At 39.0% G+C, this 17,111-nt stretch overlaps 3 protein-coding genes across 3 annotated transcripts in view; 2 read left to right on the forward strand and 1 right to left on the reverse strand.

Annotated features, from left to right (window-relative positions):
* Nucleotides 1-17,111, reverse strand: part of LOC121718035 (NACHT, LRR and PYD domains-containing protein 12-like) — a 1,225,568-nt gene that overhangs the window by 1,066,748 nt on the left and 141,709 nt on the right. The gene's annotated exons all lie outside the window — the stretch shown is intronic.
* On the forward strand, nt 9,725-13,573 carry LOC121718070. Its single transcript, XM_042102897.1, has 7 exons — nt 9,725-10,177; nt 10,406-10,617; nt 10,802-11,043; nt 11,138-11,275; nt 11,382-11,520; nt 11,638-11,664; nt 11,978-13,573. Exons 2-7 carry the CDS (start codon nt 10,464-10,466, stop codon nt 12,346-12,348), a joined length of 1,071 nt encoding a protein of 356 aa, XP_041958831.1. The 5' UTR covers nt 9,725-10,177; nt 10,406-10,463; the 3' UTR covers nt 12,349-13,573.
* The window catches only part of LOC121718038 (NACHT, LRR and PYD domains-containing protein 14-like), a 95,181-nt gene continuing 94,112 nt past the window's right edge, over nt 16,043-17,111 (forward strand). Inside the window, exon 1 of the mRNA XM_042102820.1 lies at nt 16,043-16,252. The gene's annotated coding sequence lies outside the window, so the exon portion shown is untranslated. The remainder of the gene's footprint in view (nt 16,253-17,111) is intronic.

The raw sequence follows: 17,111 nt of genomic DNA on the forward strand, positions 1-17,111 counted from the left end.
AATCCTCTGTTTGCTTTCAGACTATCACACGGTGTCCTCTCTCAGGAATCCTGTGTAATGGTGGCCTCAGCTCTCCAGCATCCACACTGTGCTCTGAGAGAGCTGGACATGAGTGGAAATCTCCTGTCAGACTCTGGGGTTAAACATCTGTGCTCTGGACTTGAAAGTCCAAACTGTAAAGTAGAAATACTGAGGTCAGTAATGCATGGTGTCTCTCTTAGATTGTGTGAACAAATTCAGTAGAGCACTAGTAGAATAATTTGGGAGTGATGCCATCAGGATTGGAAGCATTAACAAAAAAAAACATTCTTCAAACATAAACTATTTTTTGACGCAGAAGTGTAAAAATGTAAGGACATTAAGTACTAATTGCATCACTAAATACAATACTATTTGCTGGGTTAGTTGTTATTAGCGGTAGTTATCTTAAGAATTTTGCCATCATCTTCACCAGCTCTCTTTACTTTATCAGATTTTAATAAACAATCCTCTGTTTGCTTTCAGACTATCAAACTGTGTCCTCTCTCAGGAATCCTGTGTAATGGTGGCCTCAGCTCTCCAGCATCCACACTGTGCTCTGAGAGAGCTGGACATTAGTGGAAATCTCCTGTCAGACTCTGGGGTTAAACATCTGTGCTCTGGACTTGAAAGTCCAAACTGTAAACTAAAAATACTGAGGTCAGTAATGCATGGTGTCTCTCTTAGATTGCATGATCAAAATCAGCAGAGCACTAGTAGAATAATTTGTAGAATCATCAAGTGATGCCAACAGTGTTGGTAGCACTCATAAATAATGAGTTCTTCAAACATAAACTTTATATTTCTGAAACAGAAGTGTAAAAATGTATGGAAAGTACTAATTGCATCACTAAATACAATACTATTCGCTGGGTTACTTATTATTACCGGTAGTTATCTTAAGAATTTTGCCATCATTTATCTGGGAGACAATGAATTTTAACAACGTTTAGACACTTTTGATCTGGTTCATACACCATTTGTGTCCAGAAAACATGAAATTAAAAAGTAAATATGGTTGTAAAAATACAATCCTCAAACAAATATCTGCTACGATTGATGCTACAGCTGAAGTTCATGATTGTAATTGCCTCTGATATTGCACACTCACAAACCAATTCTCTGTTTACTTTCAGACTATCAAAATGTGAACTGCATGAGTTTATAGACTTTATTGTCATCCTAGTCATACACAAGATAGTGTATATTGAACAAAATTGTGTTGCCTTGGCTCACAATATGTTCAATCTGTAGTGCTTGACATATTAAATAAATAATAGATATGTTAAAGGAAGAGTAATACATAGCTACAAATAACAATGTTGGATTAAAGGGATATTCCACCATTTGAGGATTTACACTACTTTTCCACCTCCACTCCAGTTAAACAATTGATTTTTACCTTTGTCCAGTTCATCCAGCCGTTCTCCGATACCACTTTTTTCTCCGGTCTGGCGATACCACTTTTAGGTCCAGCCTAGCATAGATCATTGAATCGGATTTGACCATTAGCATCTCGCCTGATAGCATCACGCTTCAAAGTGACTAAGATTTCCGGTAATTGTCCCATTTAAAACTTGTCTCTTCTCACGTTAGAAAGTGTCATAAGGCTAACGTAAAATGAAATGTGGTGATTTTCTAGGCTAATTTGACATGGAACTATACTCTCATTCCGGCGTAATAATTAAGAAATGTTGCGAAAATACCATGGGCGCAGCAGCACACTGATATCACGCAGCACCTGAAAATAGTCCCCGTAGGCTTTCCAGCAACAAGTTTGAGCTGCAGCAGATTATTGCTACGCATTAGCAAGTTTCCTTAAGGTAAACCATCACTGTTGGCCTGTCTTATACAATGTTATCGGTTTTCAAATCAAATTTCAAGTGATTGTTAATTACTGGGTAGCTAGAGTAAGTCATCTGCAGTCTATGCAACTGTCGTCAGGTTTACTAATATTTAGATGTAAAAAGCATAATCACCCTAGGAAATAAGGTCGGTGAATTATAAAGATGATACTTCCTAGGGTGGAAAAAACACCATTTCTTTTTAGGGGCTATCCTATATATGTTTAGTCGAGGTGCCCCTAATAAATATTATGGTATTGTATGTTCTATTCTGAATGAAGGCTCTCCAGATGTCAACTCACAAACACAAGCTGTGAGACTTTGCACTATGCACTGGGTTCTGAACACTCCTGTTTGAAAGAGCTGGATGTGAGCAACAATTATCTGGAGGAGTCAGGAGTGAAGCTGCTTACTGAGAGACTGGAAGATCCGAAGTGTAATCTGGAGGCTCTCAAGTAAGTCAGCTGACTGAGATGGTAATGAATTGGAATGAAAGATACTGAAACAATACTGAGTACACAGGTTCTGCTACTGTGAGCAATAAAAGGACATTCATGTTTGTATTGGGTGGTGGATGGCACTTTTAAATAAGTGCATTTGAAGCGTTTTGAAACCAAACCCTTGAAATGCACTTATTTCCACTTTAATGAATTTCCATAAATCATTTTTTTACATTTTGTTTTCCAAGTAATTTCAGTAGAACTGTAATTGAGTATTGTTATTTAATTTATCTTTACTAGTGCAGTGCCCGTTCAAACATGCCATTCCTGAAGAAAACCCATAGCTCAATTATGCCCACAGGTATGTCTGCTTTAAAAATAGGATGATAGGGAAACATCATTCCAGCTAAGCATTCAATAATGAATACTGAATATTATAATATATTAGCCTATAATTAATGTGGCCTCTAATACATGTGTAATAAATTTAGGCATGGCTGCATGTGACATTTCTACAGATCAGAATGACATAAGCCTAACAAATGTTTTGAGTTAAGGCTAAATGTGTATTAAGCTTACTGAATAACTTCCTAATGCTATTCGAAGCGACAGTTTATTGCACACAGTTTTATTTTGAGTGGTCACTACTACATACCCGTGTTTGATGGCGTGATAAGTGACGTCGCTCAGTCTGCAACTTGTTGTCTAACGCTGGCTATGTGGCATTAGCCTATCGCTCGTTTCAATTTGGGACCTTGCAGTCGGAATTGTTTAGTCAAAGTCTCAAGTCCAAAGTAGCCTGGGCTATTCGAAGCGTCAGTTTATTGCACATTTTATTTTGAGTGGTCACTACATACCCGTGTGTGTTTGTTGGCGTGCTGTTGCAAAAACCGCGTAATCATTTTATGCAAGCAAACTGCATACAGGGAGTCTTTATTGTTGAGGTCTGACATGATAATCATCTTGCATCTTAACCCTCAAGCGCTTCCCGAGTAATCCGTTTTTTAAATTGCGACTGACTATCATCAAACTGATACCTAGCAGAGCCCATTCTCTGGACCTACAGTAGCTACTGTCAGTAGGCTACATGATCCATGGGGTGGAGCTCCCCTGAAACTTGTCCCCTTGGAAACAGTGCATTGCAGCGATAAAAGTCCTACGTAAATAAGCATATTTTGAAATATGCATTCAAAAATCTTCAAAATCGAGAGTGCACACCTTTGTGCCACGCACGAGCCACATACGAAATCTTAGGTCAGTCTGACAAACGGTCAGCGAGATATGCGTGCCACAGACACACACACAGACGCTTCTTGCTTTATAGATAGATAGCTAGAATGCAATTCATGAAGATTGGGCACTTCTGGAAAAGTTTTTGACTTTTGGCAGGGTGTTAGGTATAGGCCTATGGTTTTCAAAAATCCATGGATACAAGTTGGGATAGCTCCCCTAGTGGCAGTTATCCATAAAATCCAAAATGGGCTCCGCCGAAAAGAGAAAAGGTTATATCTCAGTTTCCTTTAGTCTTAAATTATTGTATAATCAATTTGATCAATATTACCTGAAATACTCAATTAAATATCCTGACTTTTTAATGTTTATTATAGCGTTTTGGACCCAAAGTCTACATTTGTAAGCACCAAATAATGTTAAAAAGTAAATAGTTTGATGATCTGGATAGAGAAGGCTGGAATATCCTGACAGTACATGCCGCCACCCTAGACATCCAAAAACACCAACCACAGAAATCCTTCACTATGTGCAGGGAAAACTGGTATTTTGATGGATACAAAATGTCAATGCGATGACAGTGGTTTTGTGGTTTCCAAAGGTTTTGTTAAATCTCAAATATTAGACAGTGGGTCACAAGTGGTTGCGCTTGCATAGAACCTGTCATGACCCCCAGTAAGTGCCTCTGGATAATGGGAATCACCTCCTCACAGGCCTACCATATCATTATATGCAATATTATGCAGCAACTGTCAGTGTGCACTCATATTAAATATATTCTCCCCCAGAAAAAGTTTTGCAGCCTTTTCCTGTGGATGAGCCAACCTGTGTCAGAGACATCAGGGCTATTCCTTTGAGTAATATCTTGAGATGTTCTACAATAAACTAGTTTACCATTTTGTTTTTTCACCATATTTCTTCACTATCTTATATCCAGGACAGAACCCACCATGGACTTATCTCGACCACCCTTCCTGCAAGCACTGGAAAGTCACCGTAGCTTCCCTCTGTCTAGTCTGTCTGTATCTATCAGTTGTCCAACTTATTTGGCGGGGTATTCAGGAGGTTGGGTCTCACCTGTTCAGATTATGAATTCACCCAGGTATTGGCCACCACACTGTATTTCAATTCCATAGCGGACCCTATTTGTGTGAGGGTCTATTGGTGTGTATTGATGCTAACTCTGTGTATGCAGGAAAATGTTTTATATTATAATATTGCTATTCAAAAATGATTCAAAGCCTACTTTGGCTTGATGACAAACAAGTCATTCATAGACAGACACCTTTATCCTCAGTAGCTACTTTGTAAGTAACTAAATAAATATTTGATTGTTATTTAATTGTACCCTCATCTGTGAGTCTAAATACAGTGGGCCTTACTTTCAAATGGCCACTTCAGTTGCGCATTATGAGGCGTGAAGCTGTGTGAAACTTTAGTACCACTTTCAGCCACTGTGCGTCGCTCTGCCACTGTACAGTACATCAGTGTTGCGCGGGTTTGGTCACAAGCGGCCCGCGGCCGCCCGATATTTTAATCAACCCGACCGCAACTCAGATCTAATCAACCCGACCGCAACGCGAATATTAATTAGGACAAAATTATACCCGACCCGCTTATTTACAAAATGTGTGCTTTTGGTTATAGCCTGCATGCAGTGTGACAGTAGGCCATTTCTACATACCGCTAGATATGGCTGTGTAGTCTGTGCCATAACATTTATTTCTGCAGGGCTGCCCGTTTTGGCTGTCATACTGTCATAATGGCTTTGCAAAAAGTAGGCCTACATAGACCATAACTTGTACTATTGTCATCTTCTTTAAGAATTTTTCCCAATATTTCCCATAGCCTATATCGCTTTTCCTGAAGGGGTGTCTTTATTATTTTAACTCGCGTCTTCAGCTTCTTTACTGTTGACTTTACTGATGCTTTACTGTATTGTTTATGACTCATAAGCGATTAAGCGACTGCTTAATTTCGGGCAGACCACGCAACACTGCTGCACATCGCTCTGTCAGTAGCCTGCCTGCCGTCCCTTCTGAAAAAGCAGGAGGCTACCTTTAAACATAATTGTTGCCGAGAGGAATCCCAGCCTACGAATTCAATAACAAAATAAATCATGCATAATTAAACATTACCTCGATTTAGGCTACTTGGGTATGGCTTAAGGCTTGGCTGCACAGTGGTAACGAAAATTGAAATCTGCTTTTGATAGCCTACCGGTGCAGCTCCACAAAACGAAAAAATATCTAAATTTGCTGTCTATGTTATTATCAGTGTTGGGCGCGGGTGTAGCCTACACAACTTTGTTCAAAATTGATGCATTCAAGTTAACTTTGCAAAGTTAGTGTTATAGCCTACTTATCACAACATTGTCAATCGCAAACGCTAATTTATTCTAGAGAAATAACTGTTCAGAATTAATCTGTAGCCTAGGGTAGGCTTCTGCAGAAAACAATGTTGTTGTACAATAAACAAATAGGCTACATCTGCCTTATGCCGCAGAATTACGCACTTGGCCAGCCTATAGAACGGGCACATTTTGGAGAGAATAGAGAATGTACGCACGCAAGAATCTGTAGGCTATTTGTGGCGGGTTACCATCAAACAATGTTTAATGCATTAACTCAAGACGTCAAACGTTTTCTAAACAATAAAAACAGAAAGGAGTCATTTCCAATGGAAGAACAAAATGCTGAATGAAGCCTAACGATATAAAGGCATATCTGGCAAGTTGTTATTTTATGAAGACGTAAATGGTTGCGCTATAGGCCTTCAAGTTGGCAAGAAGGAGACATAACGCGTGAGCATGCCACACTATCCACTGCTGTGGTAGCGAGGGTAGGAGGATTAGCTGTTAGCGCAGGCTTTATATAAAATTCTTCAACAGAAGGCCTGCCTCGAATGCAGGCTTGTCCAAAATAGGCTAAAGGCCTGTGGTTTGCGCAGCCTTCTACAGTAAGTAGGCTAAATAACAGACCCGCTACAATATGATGATTTTTTACGAGCAAGATGTTTTTGGTGCCCTACGCGCACTGCATGTTCTTAAATAACAATGATCATCAGTAATATTCGACCATTATTTTGTGTAAATGGGGTATGCATTGGGTTAGACACCAGGGGCCATATTCACAAAGCCTTTTATCTCACCACTAGGAGTACTTCTAAATAGCAATAAAAGATTTTAGCTAGGAGTTTCTCTTATTAAGTTATTCACAAAGCCGACCTACTCTTAGTAAGGAAAAATGACAACTCCTAAACTAAGAGTGAGTCTTCGTTGCTATGGATGACGTCATTACTCATGCACGAGCTTGACTGAAAGCTCGAGCGACAGAGCACCCACGGTATCGGCGCCTATGAGCATAGGAGAGAACCTGGACGAATTAAACACTTTTTAATTAAACGTAATTTACAAAGACGTGAAACAGTGAAAGTTAATATTTTGTCACTAGCAACATACATCTGTCCTTCGTCAAATACAGTTGCATGTATAGCTCTGAACAAAACCGTTCAAGCGTTATTTAAGGGGAAGTCGAACGTGTGTTTTGTTTCATTCATCCCTCCTAGCTGGGACAAATGAAACAGCATGGGGGACGAATTAAACATCCTACAGTTTAAAATATGTAAACTTCCCACAACTTCAATATTTGACAACATATCATGAATGGTACTTCAAGTATGTGTTATTTTAGTGGACACTGTACTCTTCATATTTGGATATAATACTAAATGGAAAACTGGTATTTTGATGGATACAAAACGTCAATGCAATGACAGTGGTTTTGTGGTTTCCAAAGGTTTTGTTAAATCTCAAATATTAGACAGTAGGTTTTGCAGGAATGAACAAAAGTGGTTGTGCTTGCATAGAACCTGTCATGACCCCCAGTAAGTGCCTCTGGATAATGTGACTCACCTCCCCACGGGCCTACAATATCATTATATGCCATATTATGCAGCAAACTATTCTCCCCCAGAGAAAGTTTTGCAGGCTTTTCCTGTGGATGAGCCAACCTGTATCAGAACATCAGGGCTATTCCTTTGAATAATATCTTGAGATGTTCTACAATAAACTAGAGTTTACCATTTTGTTTTTTCACCACATTTCTTCACCATCTTATATCCATAGGACAGAACATATGGACTTATCTCCACCACCCTTCCTACAAGTACTGAGCAATGACCTTAGCTCTATTTTGGAGGGGTCTTCAGGTTGTGTCTCACCTGTTCAGCCTATTATGAATTCACCCAGGTATTGGCCACCACACTGTAATTCAATTGCATAGCGGACCCTATTTGTGTGAGGGTCTATTGGTGTGTAATGATGCTAACTCTGTGTATGCAGAAAAATGTTTTATATTATAATATTGCTATTCAAAAATGATGCAAAGCCTACTTTGGCTTGATGACAAACAAGTCATTCATAGGCCGACACCTTTATCCTCAGTAACTACTTTGTAAGTAACTAAATCATTATTTGATTGATATTTAAATGTACCCTCATCTGTGAGTCTAAATACACCCACTGCATAGTTGCTCACTGGCTATGCTCCTTGGACATTGAAAATGAACTGCTGGTTTCCAGAGGTCTTGTGTTTGCCATGCAATGGCAAGAAAATATCATCTTAATCAATATCAATATAATTCAATATAATCTTCCAGTAATCAATTATTTAATTATCAACAGCCGTACAGTACACTCATTTAAAAGTTTAAAAACATTTTAGCACTTAGTTAAAAATGATTAAGTGGGCCCCAGCTGTGGTCATAAAAAGCCCCAAAAAATATACTTAAAAAAAATATATTAAGTGATCAATATGTTCTGATATAAAATATTGAACTTGTCAAATGGTAAAACCTCTAACCACTGAACCTATTTGAAAGCCATAGAATGTGTCGGTGTGAGAGTGGGACGTGTGTGTGTGTGTGTGTGTGTGTGTGTGTGTGTGTGTGTGCGTGCGCGCGCGTGTCTGTGTGTGTGTGTGTGTGTGTGTGTGTGTGTGTGTGTGTGTGCATTTGTGGTGTGGTGTGGTGTGTGTGTGTTTATGTGTGGGTGCATGTGTTGTGTGGTGTGGTGTGTGCATGTGTGGTGTGTGTGTGTGTGTGTGTGTGTGTGTGTGTGCGCCCTGTGGCCTACATTGCAAGGGTTTCTTCAGCTTGATTCCTATAAATCTCACAAAAAGGTGCTTGATTACGGGATACTGATCCAGACACCAAGGCAGTCAGCACCAATCAGAGGCTGCACCATATACATATGGCTGCACTTATATGACATCATCACATTGACATCTCACAGAAAGTATCTTGCACTATTTTAAAAATACATACCAATAACGTATTTTGATACAACATACAAAACCGCTTTCTTCAACCTGATCAAGTAGAAATTATAAAATACTTTTTTTGTTTTTCAAAATCATGTATCATATAAATATGTATCATAAATACTGCCCATCATGACATATATATGGACTAAAATGTCTCACAGTCCCAATTTCTCATATATCTTGTAAACACTAATCTATCGGTTGCCAGCTCTGGATCTCATGGTATCTGTTTCATAGATGAACAATATCCTGGCTTCAGCAATAATGGAGCCTCACCCTTTAATCATTCAGTTCAAAGATAAAATGCAGTACTGCATAGCATTATGATAGGCACTTTGCATAGAACCGTTGACTTTTACAAGGCCCGACAGGTCCACAGTTTTGCGCCTCACACGACAACATCACCAACCAAGAATATTCTTAAGAAAAGCCACAAGCACCCTCCTGGGTTCAATGACCACTTTCCAGATTGACATTTCTTTGAGAAGTTGTTGTTTTGTAATATTTAACGTAAAATCCGTTGTTGAACTGTGTGTTTTTTTTTTTAGTATTACTAACGTGTCCAGTAGTTGTGTATCTCAAGAGAGTGATGAGATCACTGATGAACCTCTCAACCTCTCAAAGAAACATTATGATGCTGATGATACATCCAGTATAAAGGAAGTTTTAAAGGACAATGATAATGACGATGATGATGATGGTGAATCCAGTTTTGCTCCTCCTACTCAAGTGGATACATCCAGTATAATGGAAGGTATAATCTCATCAAAACATTTGTCCACAGTTATGCCCCAGTAATCACTGTACAATACATCATCAGTTGAGCTGCACTCATACTGGAATACATTCTTTGCAGAGGTGTCTTTATCATCTGAAGAAGAAAGTCAGTGTCTTGAACCTCAAGAGAGTGATGGTCCATTCAAAATCAAGACTAATGACTGTGATGAAGATGGTGGTGGTGGTGGTGATGATGGTGATGGTAAATCCAGCGCAGAGACAGGTATAATCTCAACAACTATTCTGCATCTATCCACAATCATGACCAAGTAATGAGGCCAGTGTACATGATGACAAATTGAGTTACACCCAGATTGTAATACATTCCCTTATAGAGTGTTTTGAAGGAATTTCTGGTGAAAAAGATGTTGAAAGCATTAGTGACAAATGTGCTGTACCAGAGGTAATCATTTTATAGTCTTTCACAACCTATGTAATGAGTAATTTACATATGTTTGTATATTTAATCTTACTGATTTACCAAAATCTTGATTCAGGTATTCACACCAGAATGCTGTCCATACAATGAGAGGAGATCGTACAGGTTGAGTTATCCTTCTAAAAGCAACATGTGCTATTACACAACTTTAATTATGCAGTAATTATCCTGTACATTCATGGTTGTGGAATATGACAGATACATCTTAGAGATATAGAGAGAATTCATCTCATACATCTGTAATTGGAGGTACAACTTCTGTTCCGTTTTTTTTTAGTTCCAGAGCACATGCTATGTACCAATACTTTTTTTTTATATAACTTACCTCTCCAGGTTCACTTGCTCCTCAGAGGGTCTGTTTCAGTGCCGGTACACAGGATTGGTGTTCAAGATGGAGACGGCGGGTGAAGTTCAGTACCGAACAGAGCCATGGAACTGTGTACAGCTAGTCGATGGCTATGTACCAGCAGGACCCCTGTTTGATATCAAATGTCCACAAGGCACTCTGTCAAAGTTACACTTCCCACACTGTGAGGTGTTTTCTGGTGAGTACAAAATGTTGTGTAATTAGTTCATGTTTGGTAGTACTAAAATACTGCCATGTTAAACCAGTCATGTTTAGGGAAAGAAGCAGATGTACCATTGTAACATGACTTAAAGGAATAAATACAGAATGTAAACTGAAGCTAAACTTGGGGAGAAAATTTGCTGGATATTGATGTTTTGCAGGGAAAGGACGCAAGCACTTGTCCGTAATCCACATCAGTGACTCTGATGAATCTGAAACACTTGATCCTTATGAGACAACAGACTCCTATGTGGTTATAAATATCAGGGGATGCTCTAAATATGCTGCGACAAAGAAACAGCCCAAGAAGAAATACTCCCCTATCCACGGACTTGTGTTGCTGTTCCTTCACCAGTCTACACTGAATGTTTTACTGTTGCCGAAAAATGTTGATATCTCTGAGGTAGGTTGCTAAAGGTATACGCTGGAAGAAGTAGTAAGTCTAAGCTGTGGAGGTTGGACACATGTTTGTCGTGTTTTTGTGTCCTGGCTACCAGGTTTGTGAGAAGAGAAAGAAAATGAAGGAGCCTGGGGAAGAGATGTACATTGAGACCACTCCAAACTGTAAACTTATCCCGGAAACAACGTACTGCCTCTCATCTGATCCAGATGGGGAACATGAAGTGACTCCTTTGGTAAAATTTAAAATGTTTTTTTTTTTGTTGAGAACACATACAGAATACCTTTAAATTTCCGTCATACCAATAAGCTAACAATTGTATATAATGTATTTTCCAACAGAGTGCTGAGTTTGTTGACTATGAGAACTATACAAACTACTGTCCAACATTCCAAGTGTTATTATCCAAGCTTGCCCAGGTGAAGTTGAATCTGACAGAAAAAAGCACAAATGAGTCTGTGTGGTGTAGTGTGATTCCAGGTAAACACAGAAGTACACAGATAATAACATATCTACAAATATATGTGGATATGTATGTGGTAATATGTATACAATAACATGCTGGTTATCAGAAAATGTTCCTACTTTTATTCACAGCCAACCAGATAGGTGGAAGTCCATCAAGTAAGTAGATGATTTTGTAAAATTACTTAAATTTCCCTTTAATTTTATGGTTCCATTAATGGGCTGTGGTTGAAGTGTATTAATATGATTAAAAAAGCAGTCAGTGGTGCTTTTAAAACATGTCAAACACTCTTGCAATGGAAGTGCATGTAAATTCATTTTTTTATGAATTTTAAGTTAATGCAGTCATCTCCTTACTGCCTACAGCCTGGTCTGTTCATTTTGCCATTTTAAGGGACGTTTGAACTAGTGAATTTGCCCCTCTACAAAGGCAGTATTTTAAAAATGTCTAATTGCCATGATTTTGTTCCAGCGTCGTCTTCTCCCTCAAGTCCCTACACCCCGCCAGGTCAGGACTTCTTCCACAGACACAAAGCAGAACTGGAGACTCGTCTAGGGCTCCTGAGGCCCATCCTCTCTGGGCTGGAGAAATGTAGAGTTCTTAACCCCCAGGAGAGAGAGGAGGTGGAGAACAAGGACGGATCCATGCGGAACCGCACTCTGTTGCTCATGCTGGAGAAGAAAGGAGGTCCAGCACAGGAGGAGTTCTACAGGGTTCTACTGGAATGTGATGAGTACCTGGTGAAACACCTTAAAAGACCTCATGATTATGGGACATCTGAACATCCTAGTTTGTCGAGGAGGGACTTAAACAAATCTACACAAGAGGAAGTAGCATATTGATGATGCTATTGGTGTACACGTACAGACTCTTTCTTTTAACTGTTACAGCCAGGCTACACCAGGTGCACACAGTGTTTCTATCCAAGGAGCGTATGCTTAAAAAATTAGATTCCACTATAAATAATGGAACTGGCTACACCAGATGCATGAGTGCTACGCACCTACAAGAAATTAGACCCGTTTTCTAAAACTTTCTGTACACTCCGTGGATGGAACAATGGAACAAATGACCTGGAGCGGAACAGATGTGTTGACTTGCTCAGTTCATCCGACAAATAAGTTGTTAAAAAAATGGGCTGTCAATAATAACATTTGTAATCTTTTGGACTTTGTCTTCATATAGGGTCTATTATATGCATTTAACATGTTGACTACTGTACAATGGATAAGGCCACTTCTGACTTTCAACCTCTAACAATAAACTCAGGATTCACTAGGCTGTTAAATGGGAACCAGCTGTTAGGCCTACAGTAGCTGTATGGTAAGAGATACCTGCACTAGGATTTTAGCTCACTTGTTAGCATGCTAGCTTTCCAATCCAAGGTGCTATCAGTTGTGGTTACATACATCTGAAATGCAGCTCAACAGGTACTGCTGATGAATGTGAAGCATAAATGTAGATATGTATATTGATTCTCATTCAGTGCTGTTTTATTGGTTTGCAGTAAAGGCTGTGGTTCTTGTGCAGAGACCTCAGATGCATTGATGGTGGTTTAAATAGGGCCATCAGGGACCAGTTTCAGAAGCGTCCTACAGCAGACTGAACGCTGTACCTCACGACTGAATGAAGATGAAAATACACATTTTGCATACATGAACAAAACTAGAAATTGTTCTATTTTTGTATTGGCTTCCTGTATGTGTATTTAATATGTAACTTCTGGGAAACTTGAGGAGATGATTGTGGCGTTTACTTATTGACTTACACATATGTGTACTATGCATGTTTTTGCACTTTTACCACATGCATAACTGTACAATATGTTTATTAATTTCAGTTGGAATTGTCAGCTAAATGACTAAATGCATATTTATCCTCAATCCTTTAAAAAGGAAAAAGTATTTTATTTGTTGTGTTATTGGACACAGTATCAGTGTCTAATGGTTGTGCTGAGATCTCAGATTAGTTCTGTGCAGTGATTTACTGTATGTAGGGCCATCCGGGACCAGATTACTAAACGTTTTTTCACAGTGGAACGAGAGCTGTGTCATCTGAAATCTAAAATAGACACAATACCTGTTAAGATGTACAACTTGACTTTTAATGTTTTATAATTGTAATCATGAATTTGTGCTGTACATGTTTTTATATTTTTATAGTTCCTTTTTATATTTTCCTCTATTCTTGTGTACTTCATGTGTATAAAATACAGTATGTAACCTGTGAGTGAGGAGGTCACTGTAATCACTCTGCAGTTCTAGAAAGAACCTGAATAAAATACCCCCGTCATGATGCTCATTGTAACCGTTGTTGACTTGATCAGTCATGCTATTATAATTAAGGGCATTTTTCCTGTTGCCTTAATCTGGCTATAAATGTCTGTAAATAAATGATTTTGTTAAACAATTCTGTCATCCATCCATCCATGGGTGGGCTATGGAAATGTAACAGTACTGTATTAATAGGGATAATCATAAAGCAAGTTGTCATCTTACTGTAAAATCAGCATGGTTCCTAAGAGAGCTGGAGATTGAAAACCTACAAGAGTACTAGTGGACAGACTCAATAGTGGTCCTTGGCTATGTGAACAATGATGCCAAAAGGATTCATACATTTGTAGCCAACCGGATCCAGCGCATAAAATCCAGTACATCTCCTGACTCCACCACATCTTGCTGAATCAGTTCAATTAAATAAAATCCCTATAATGATTGACCAGATGTGGTACACATTACATTTTTTATTCACCAGCTCTTGTCCACTCTCCTTATTCAAGTAATTAACCTACTATAATAAGACTCTCTTTGTGTGGCTGTTTTTGGGGGCATTTCTATTTCCATATGGAAATATCCCCCTGGAATTAAAAATTAAATGAAATACCCACATTTGGCATTTAACATTACTAAAGCATGAGTAATTTTGACAAAATTAAAAATAAATGTAATGTTTGGCATCCTGGTAATTCATGGCCATATCAAAAATACAAAAGCTCATTTTGACTTTGCCTTTTCCATGATACTGTGTGTCAAAATGAAAATTCCAGCAGAAAAGAAAATCTTAGACTTTTCATTTTCCACTATGTAATTTCATTTTCAAGTTAACTAACATCCACATAGCCTGTATGTACCAACAGGTGGGGCTAGAACTACAGAAAAGCCTGCGAAAGAGTAGACAGCTGGTAAAACATCACTCCTTTATGTCATGTGGTGTAGTGGTAGCCAAAACAAAGTTTGGTCTGTTTGGGAATATTTCTGTTGTTAAATAATTATAGAGACTTTTTTGATGTGTTTCTCTCTCTCTCTCTGGTTGACTTGACAATTTCAGCCACTGGTTTCTCTCTCTCTCTCTCTCTCATACACACACACACACACGGTCATCAGATTTCGAGGAAGTGTGAAGAGGATGGATATCAATCGGTCTTCTCAGAGTGATTCTGTTTATTTTGTCTCTTTAAAAATCCCCTTCTTCCTCTTCACTTTATAATACATAACTTAATCACATATTGTAGAATATCAAACACTTATCTTCATACTGTATTCTTAGAGTGATTCTGTTTATTTTCTCTCTTTTAAAATTCCTTTCTTCCTCCTCATTTTATAATACATTAGGCCTACTGAATCACATAGCCTATTGTAGAATAGCTCTTTGTTTCTAACACCACCTCACTGACTGGTGAACCAGGAGCAGGAGGCTTACGGAGGGAGCACTGGTGACGTGGACTCCATGTTACCATGAACACACATTAATAAAGAAAGATCTGAAAACAAATGAATGAGTGAATTATTCAGTGAGTGCATAGAGGAATAAATGGATGAGTGCCTGTAAGTGAATGGAATGGAGGAGAATGTATGTAGCTTACACATATAGGCCTATATCTCTTTTTTCCCAGTAGCCTATATAGAGTTGGAGGTGCAGTGTTCAATATGACATGACAAAGTCTTCTTTAACAACTGGGCTACAGAAGAGATGTTAGAGCAAGACATTCTGGGTCACATCTGTATAGGGAAATGGAAATCTACTTCCTTTTGATGATTGGGAGTGGCTTAACTATAGGCCTACCCTTAGAGAGTGCACATACTGTAACAAGGGGGCAGCCGTGGCCTACTGGTTAGGGCTTCAGGCTTGTAACCGGAGGGTCGGCGGTTCGATCCCCAACCAGTAGGAATGGCTGAACCCCTCACTGATCCCTGAGTGCGGCTGTAGCAGGCAACTCACTGTGATTTAGTGTGTGCTTCACCTCACTGTGTGCTTTGTGTATTTCACTAATTCACGGATTGGGATAAATGCAGAGACCAAATTTTCCTCACAGGATCAAAAGAGTATCAGGCCTACTTATACTTAGCTTACACACGTAGGCCTATATTACTGTTTTCCCAGAAGCCTATAGAGTTGGAGGTGCAGTGTTCAATATGACATGACAAATTCTTCTTTAACAACTGGGCTACTAATATAAAGAGATGTTAGACCAAGACATTCCTGGTCACATCGGTATAGGGAAGTGGAAATCTACTTCCTCTTGGTGATTGGGAGTGGCTAAACTGTAGGCCTACCCTTATTTGACTTGTGTCATTATTTCACACCAGGTCCCAGCCTTTGGATTGACGGATATTTTTCATGCTGCTGTTATTATTATTATTTTTCAAAACACAGATGCTGCGTCTCCGTCGATGTTTTTTTCGAAGTAAAGGTACATTGCCTATACCTGCCACCGCCATCAAGTCTGCAATGGTGACGAGTTAGACGGTAAGTACCCTAGCCTAGCCATCGGTTTAAAAGTTATTTTGGCAAACTTTTACTACAGCCTGGTAGCCTACAGTACAATACATAGTCTACCTAATACAAATCATTCGCATGAATAGTAAATAAGGCTACGTTGTGTGGAAACTTCGACATCTCTCGGCTCAAGGTCAGATTGGGTTGTGCCTCCTACCTCGGTACGGGTAGGCGATCATGAGTCAATAGGCAATGGCTAATTTTACTCAAACTAATACAATTGCATTTCAAGCTACTGTCCTGTAGCTTAAACATCTTAAAACACAGGCTACACAAATACAAGAGATTGATGATGCGGAAAGGTCACTGCAAAGATAATAGACTCGGTTTCACTTTCGATTTGGGAAATCCGTGGGCATTGGCCTTAGCCTGGAAATATCCAAACTTATTCACAAAGTGAAATTATAATTAAGGTGTGCCTGTGAGATTTTAGTGGCCTCAACCCAGTGAAAGTGAGGGGCGCAGAGACATGACATTTGGGACGTAAATTACCTGGAAATGTAATAGGCCTAAATGGGACAATCAAAAACTGCACGCTAAAATAATTCGCAAGAATAATTCACTTTCAGAGGCTGCACCATGATACATTTTCAAACTTAAATGATGATCTAAGTAAAAAAAAGAAGCTATTTTAAAGCAGAATAGAAACTCAGAATGCCTATTTTAGAGATGGGTTTTATTGAAGTGTAAACCTTGATATCTTCGGGAAGATGTTCAAAGATTTCACGGACAAACGAGTTCGAACTGAAAGCGATGTTTATTTATCACAAACAACCACGATAAGCTTAACTTTTCCCTTTTTCCTCAGCTCCTTCCTCTCCAACCCCGC

This window comes from Alosa sapidissima, chromosome 9, assembly GCF_018492685.1.
Source record: "Alosa sapidissima isolate fAloSap1 chromosome 9, fAloSap1.pri, whole genome shotgun sequence".
NCBI classification, from domain to species: Eukaryota; Metazoa; Chordata; class Actinopteri; order Clupeiformes; family Clupeidae; genus Alosa; species Alosa sapidissima.

What these genes read in the sequence shown, in the direction of transcription:
- LOC121718070 (XM_042102897.1), top strand. Translation starts at nt 10,464, where the DNA reads ATGGAGACGGCGGGTGAAGTTCAGTACCGAACAGAGCCATGGAACTGT. An exon ending in AAAATGTTGATATCTCTGAG is followed by an intron (nt 11,044 to 11,137) that starts GTAGGTTGCTAA and finishes CCTGGCTACCAG; the next exon opens with GTTTGTGAGAAGAGAAAGAA. An exon ending in GATAGGTGGAAGTCCATCAA is followed by an intron (nt 11,665 to 11,977) that starts GTAAGTAGATGA and finishes ATTTTGTTCCAG; the next exon opens with CGTCGTCTTCTCCCTCAAGT.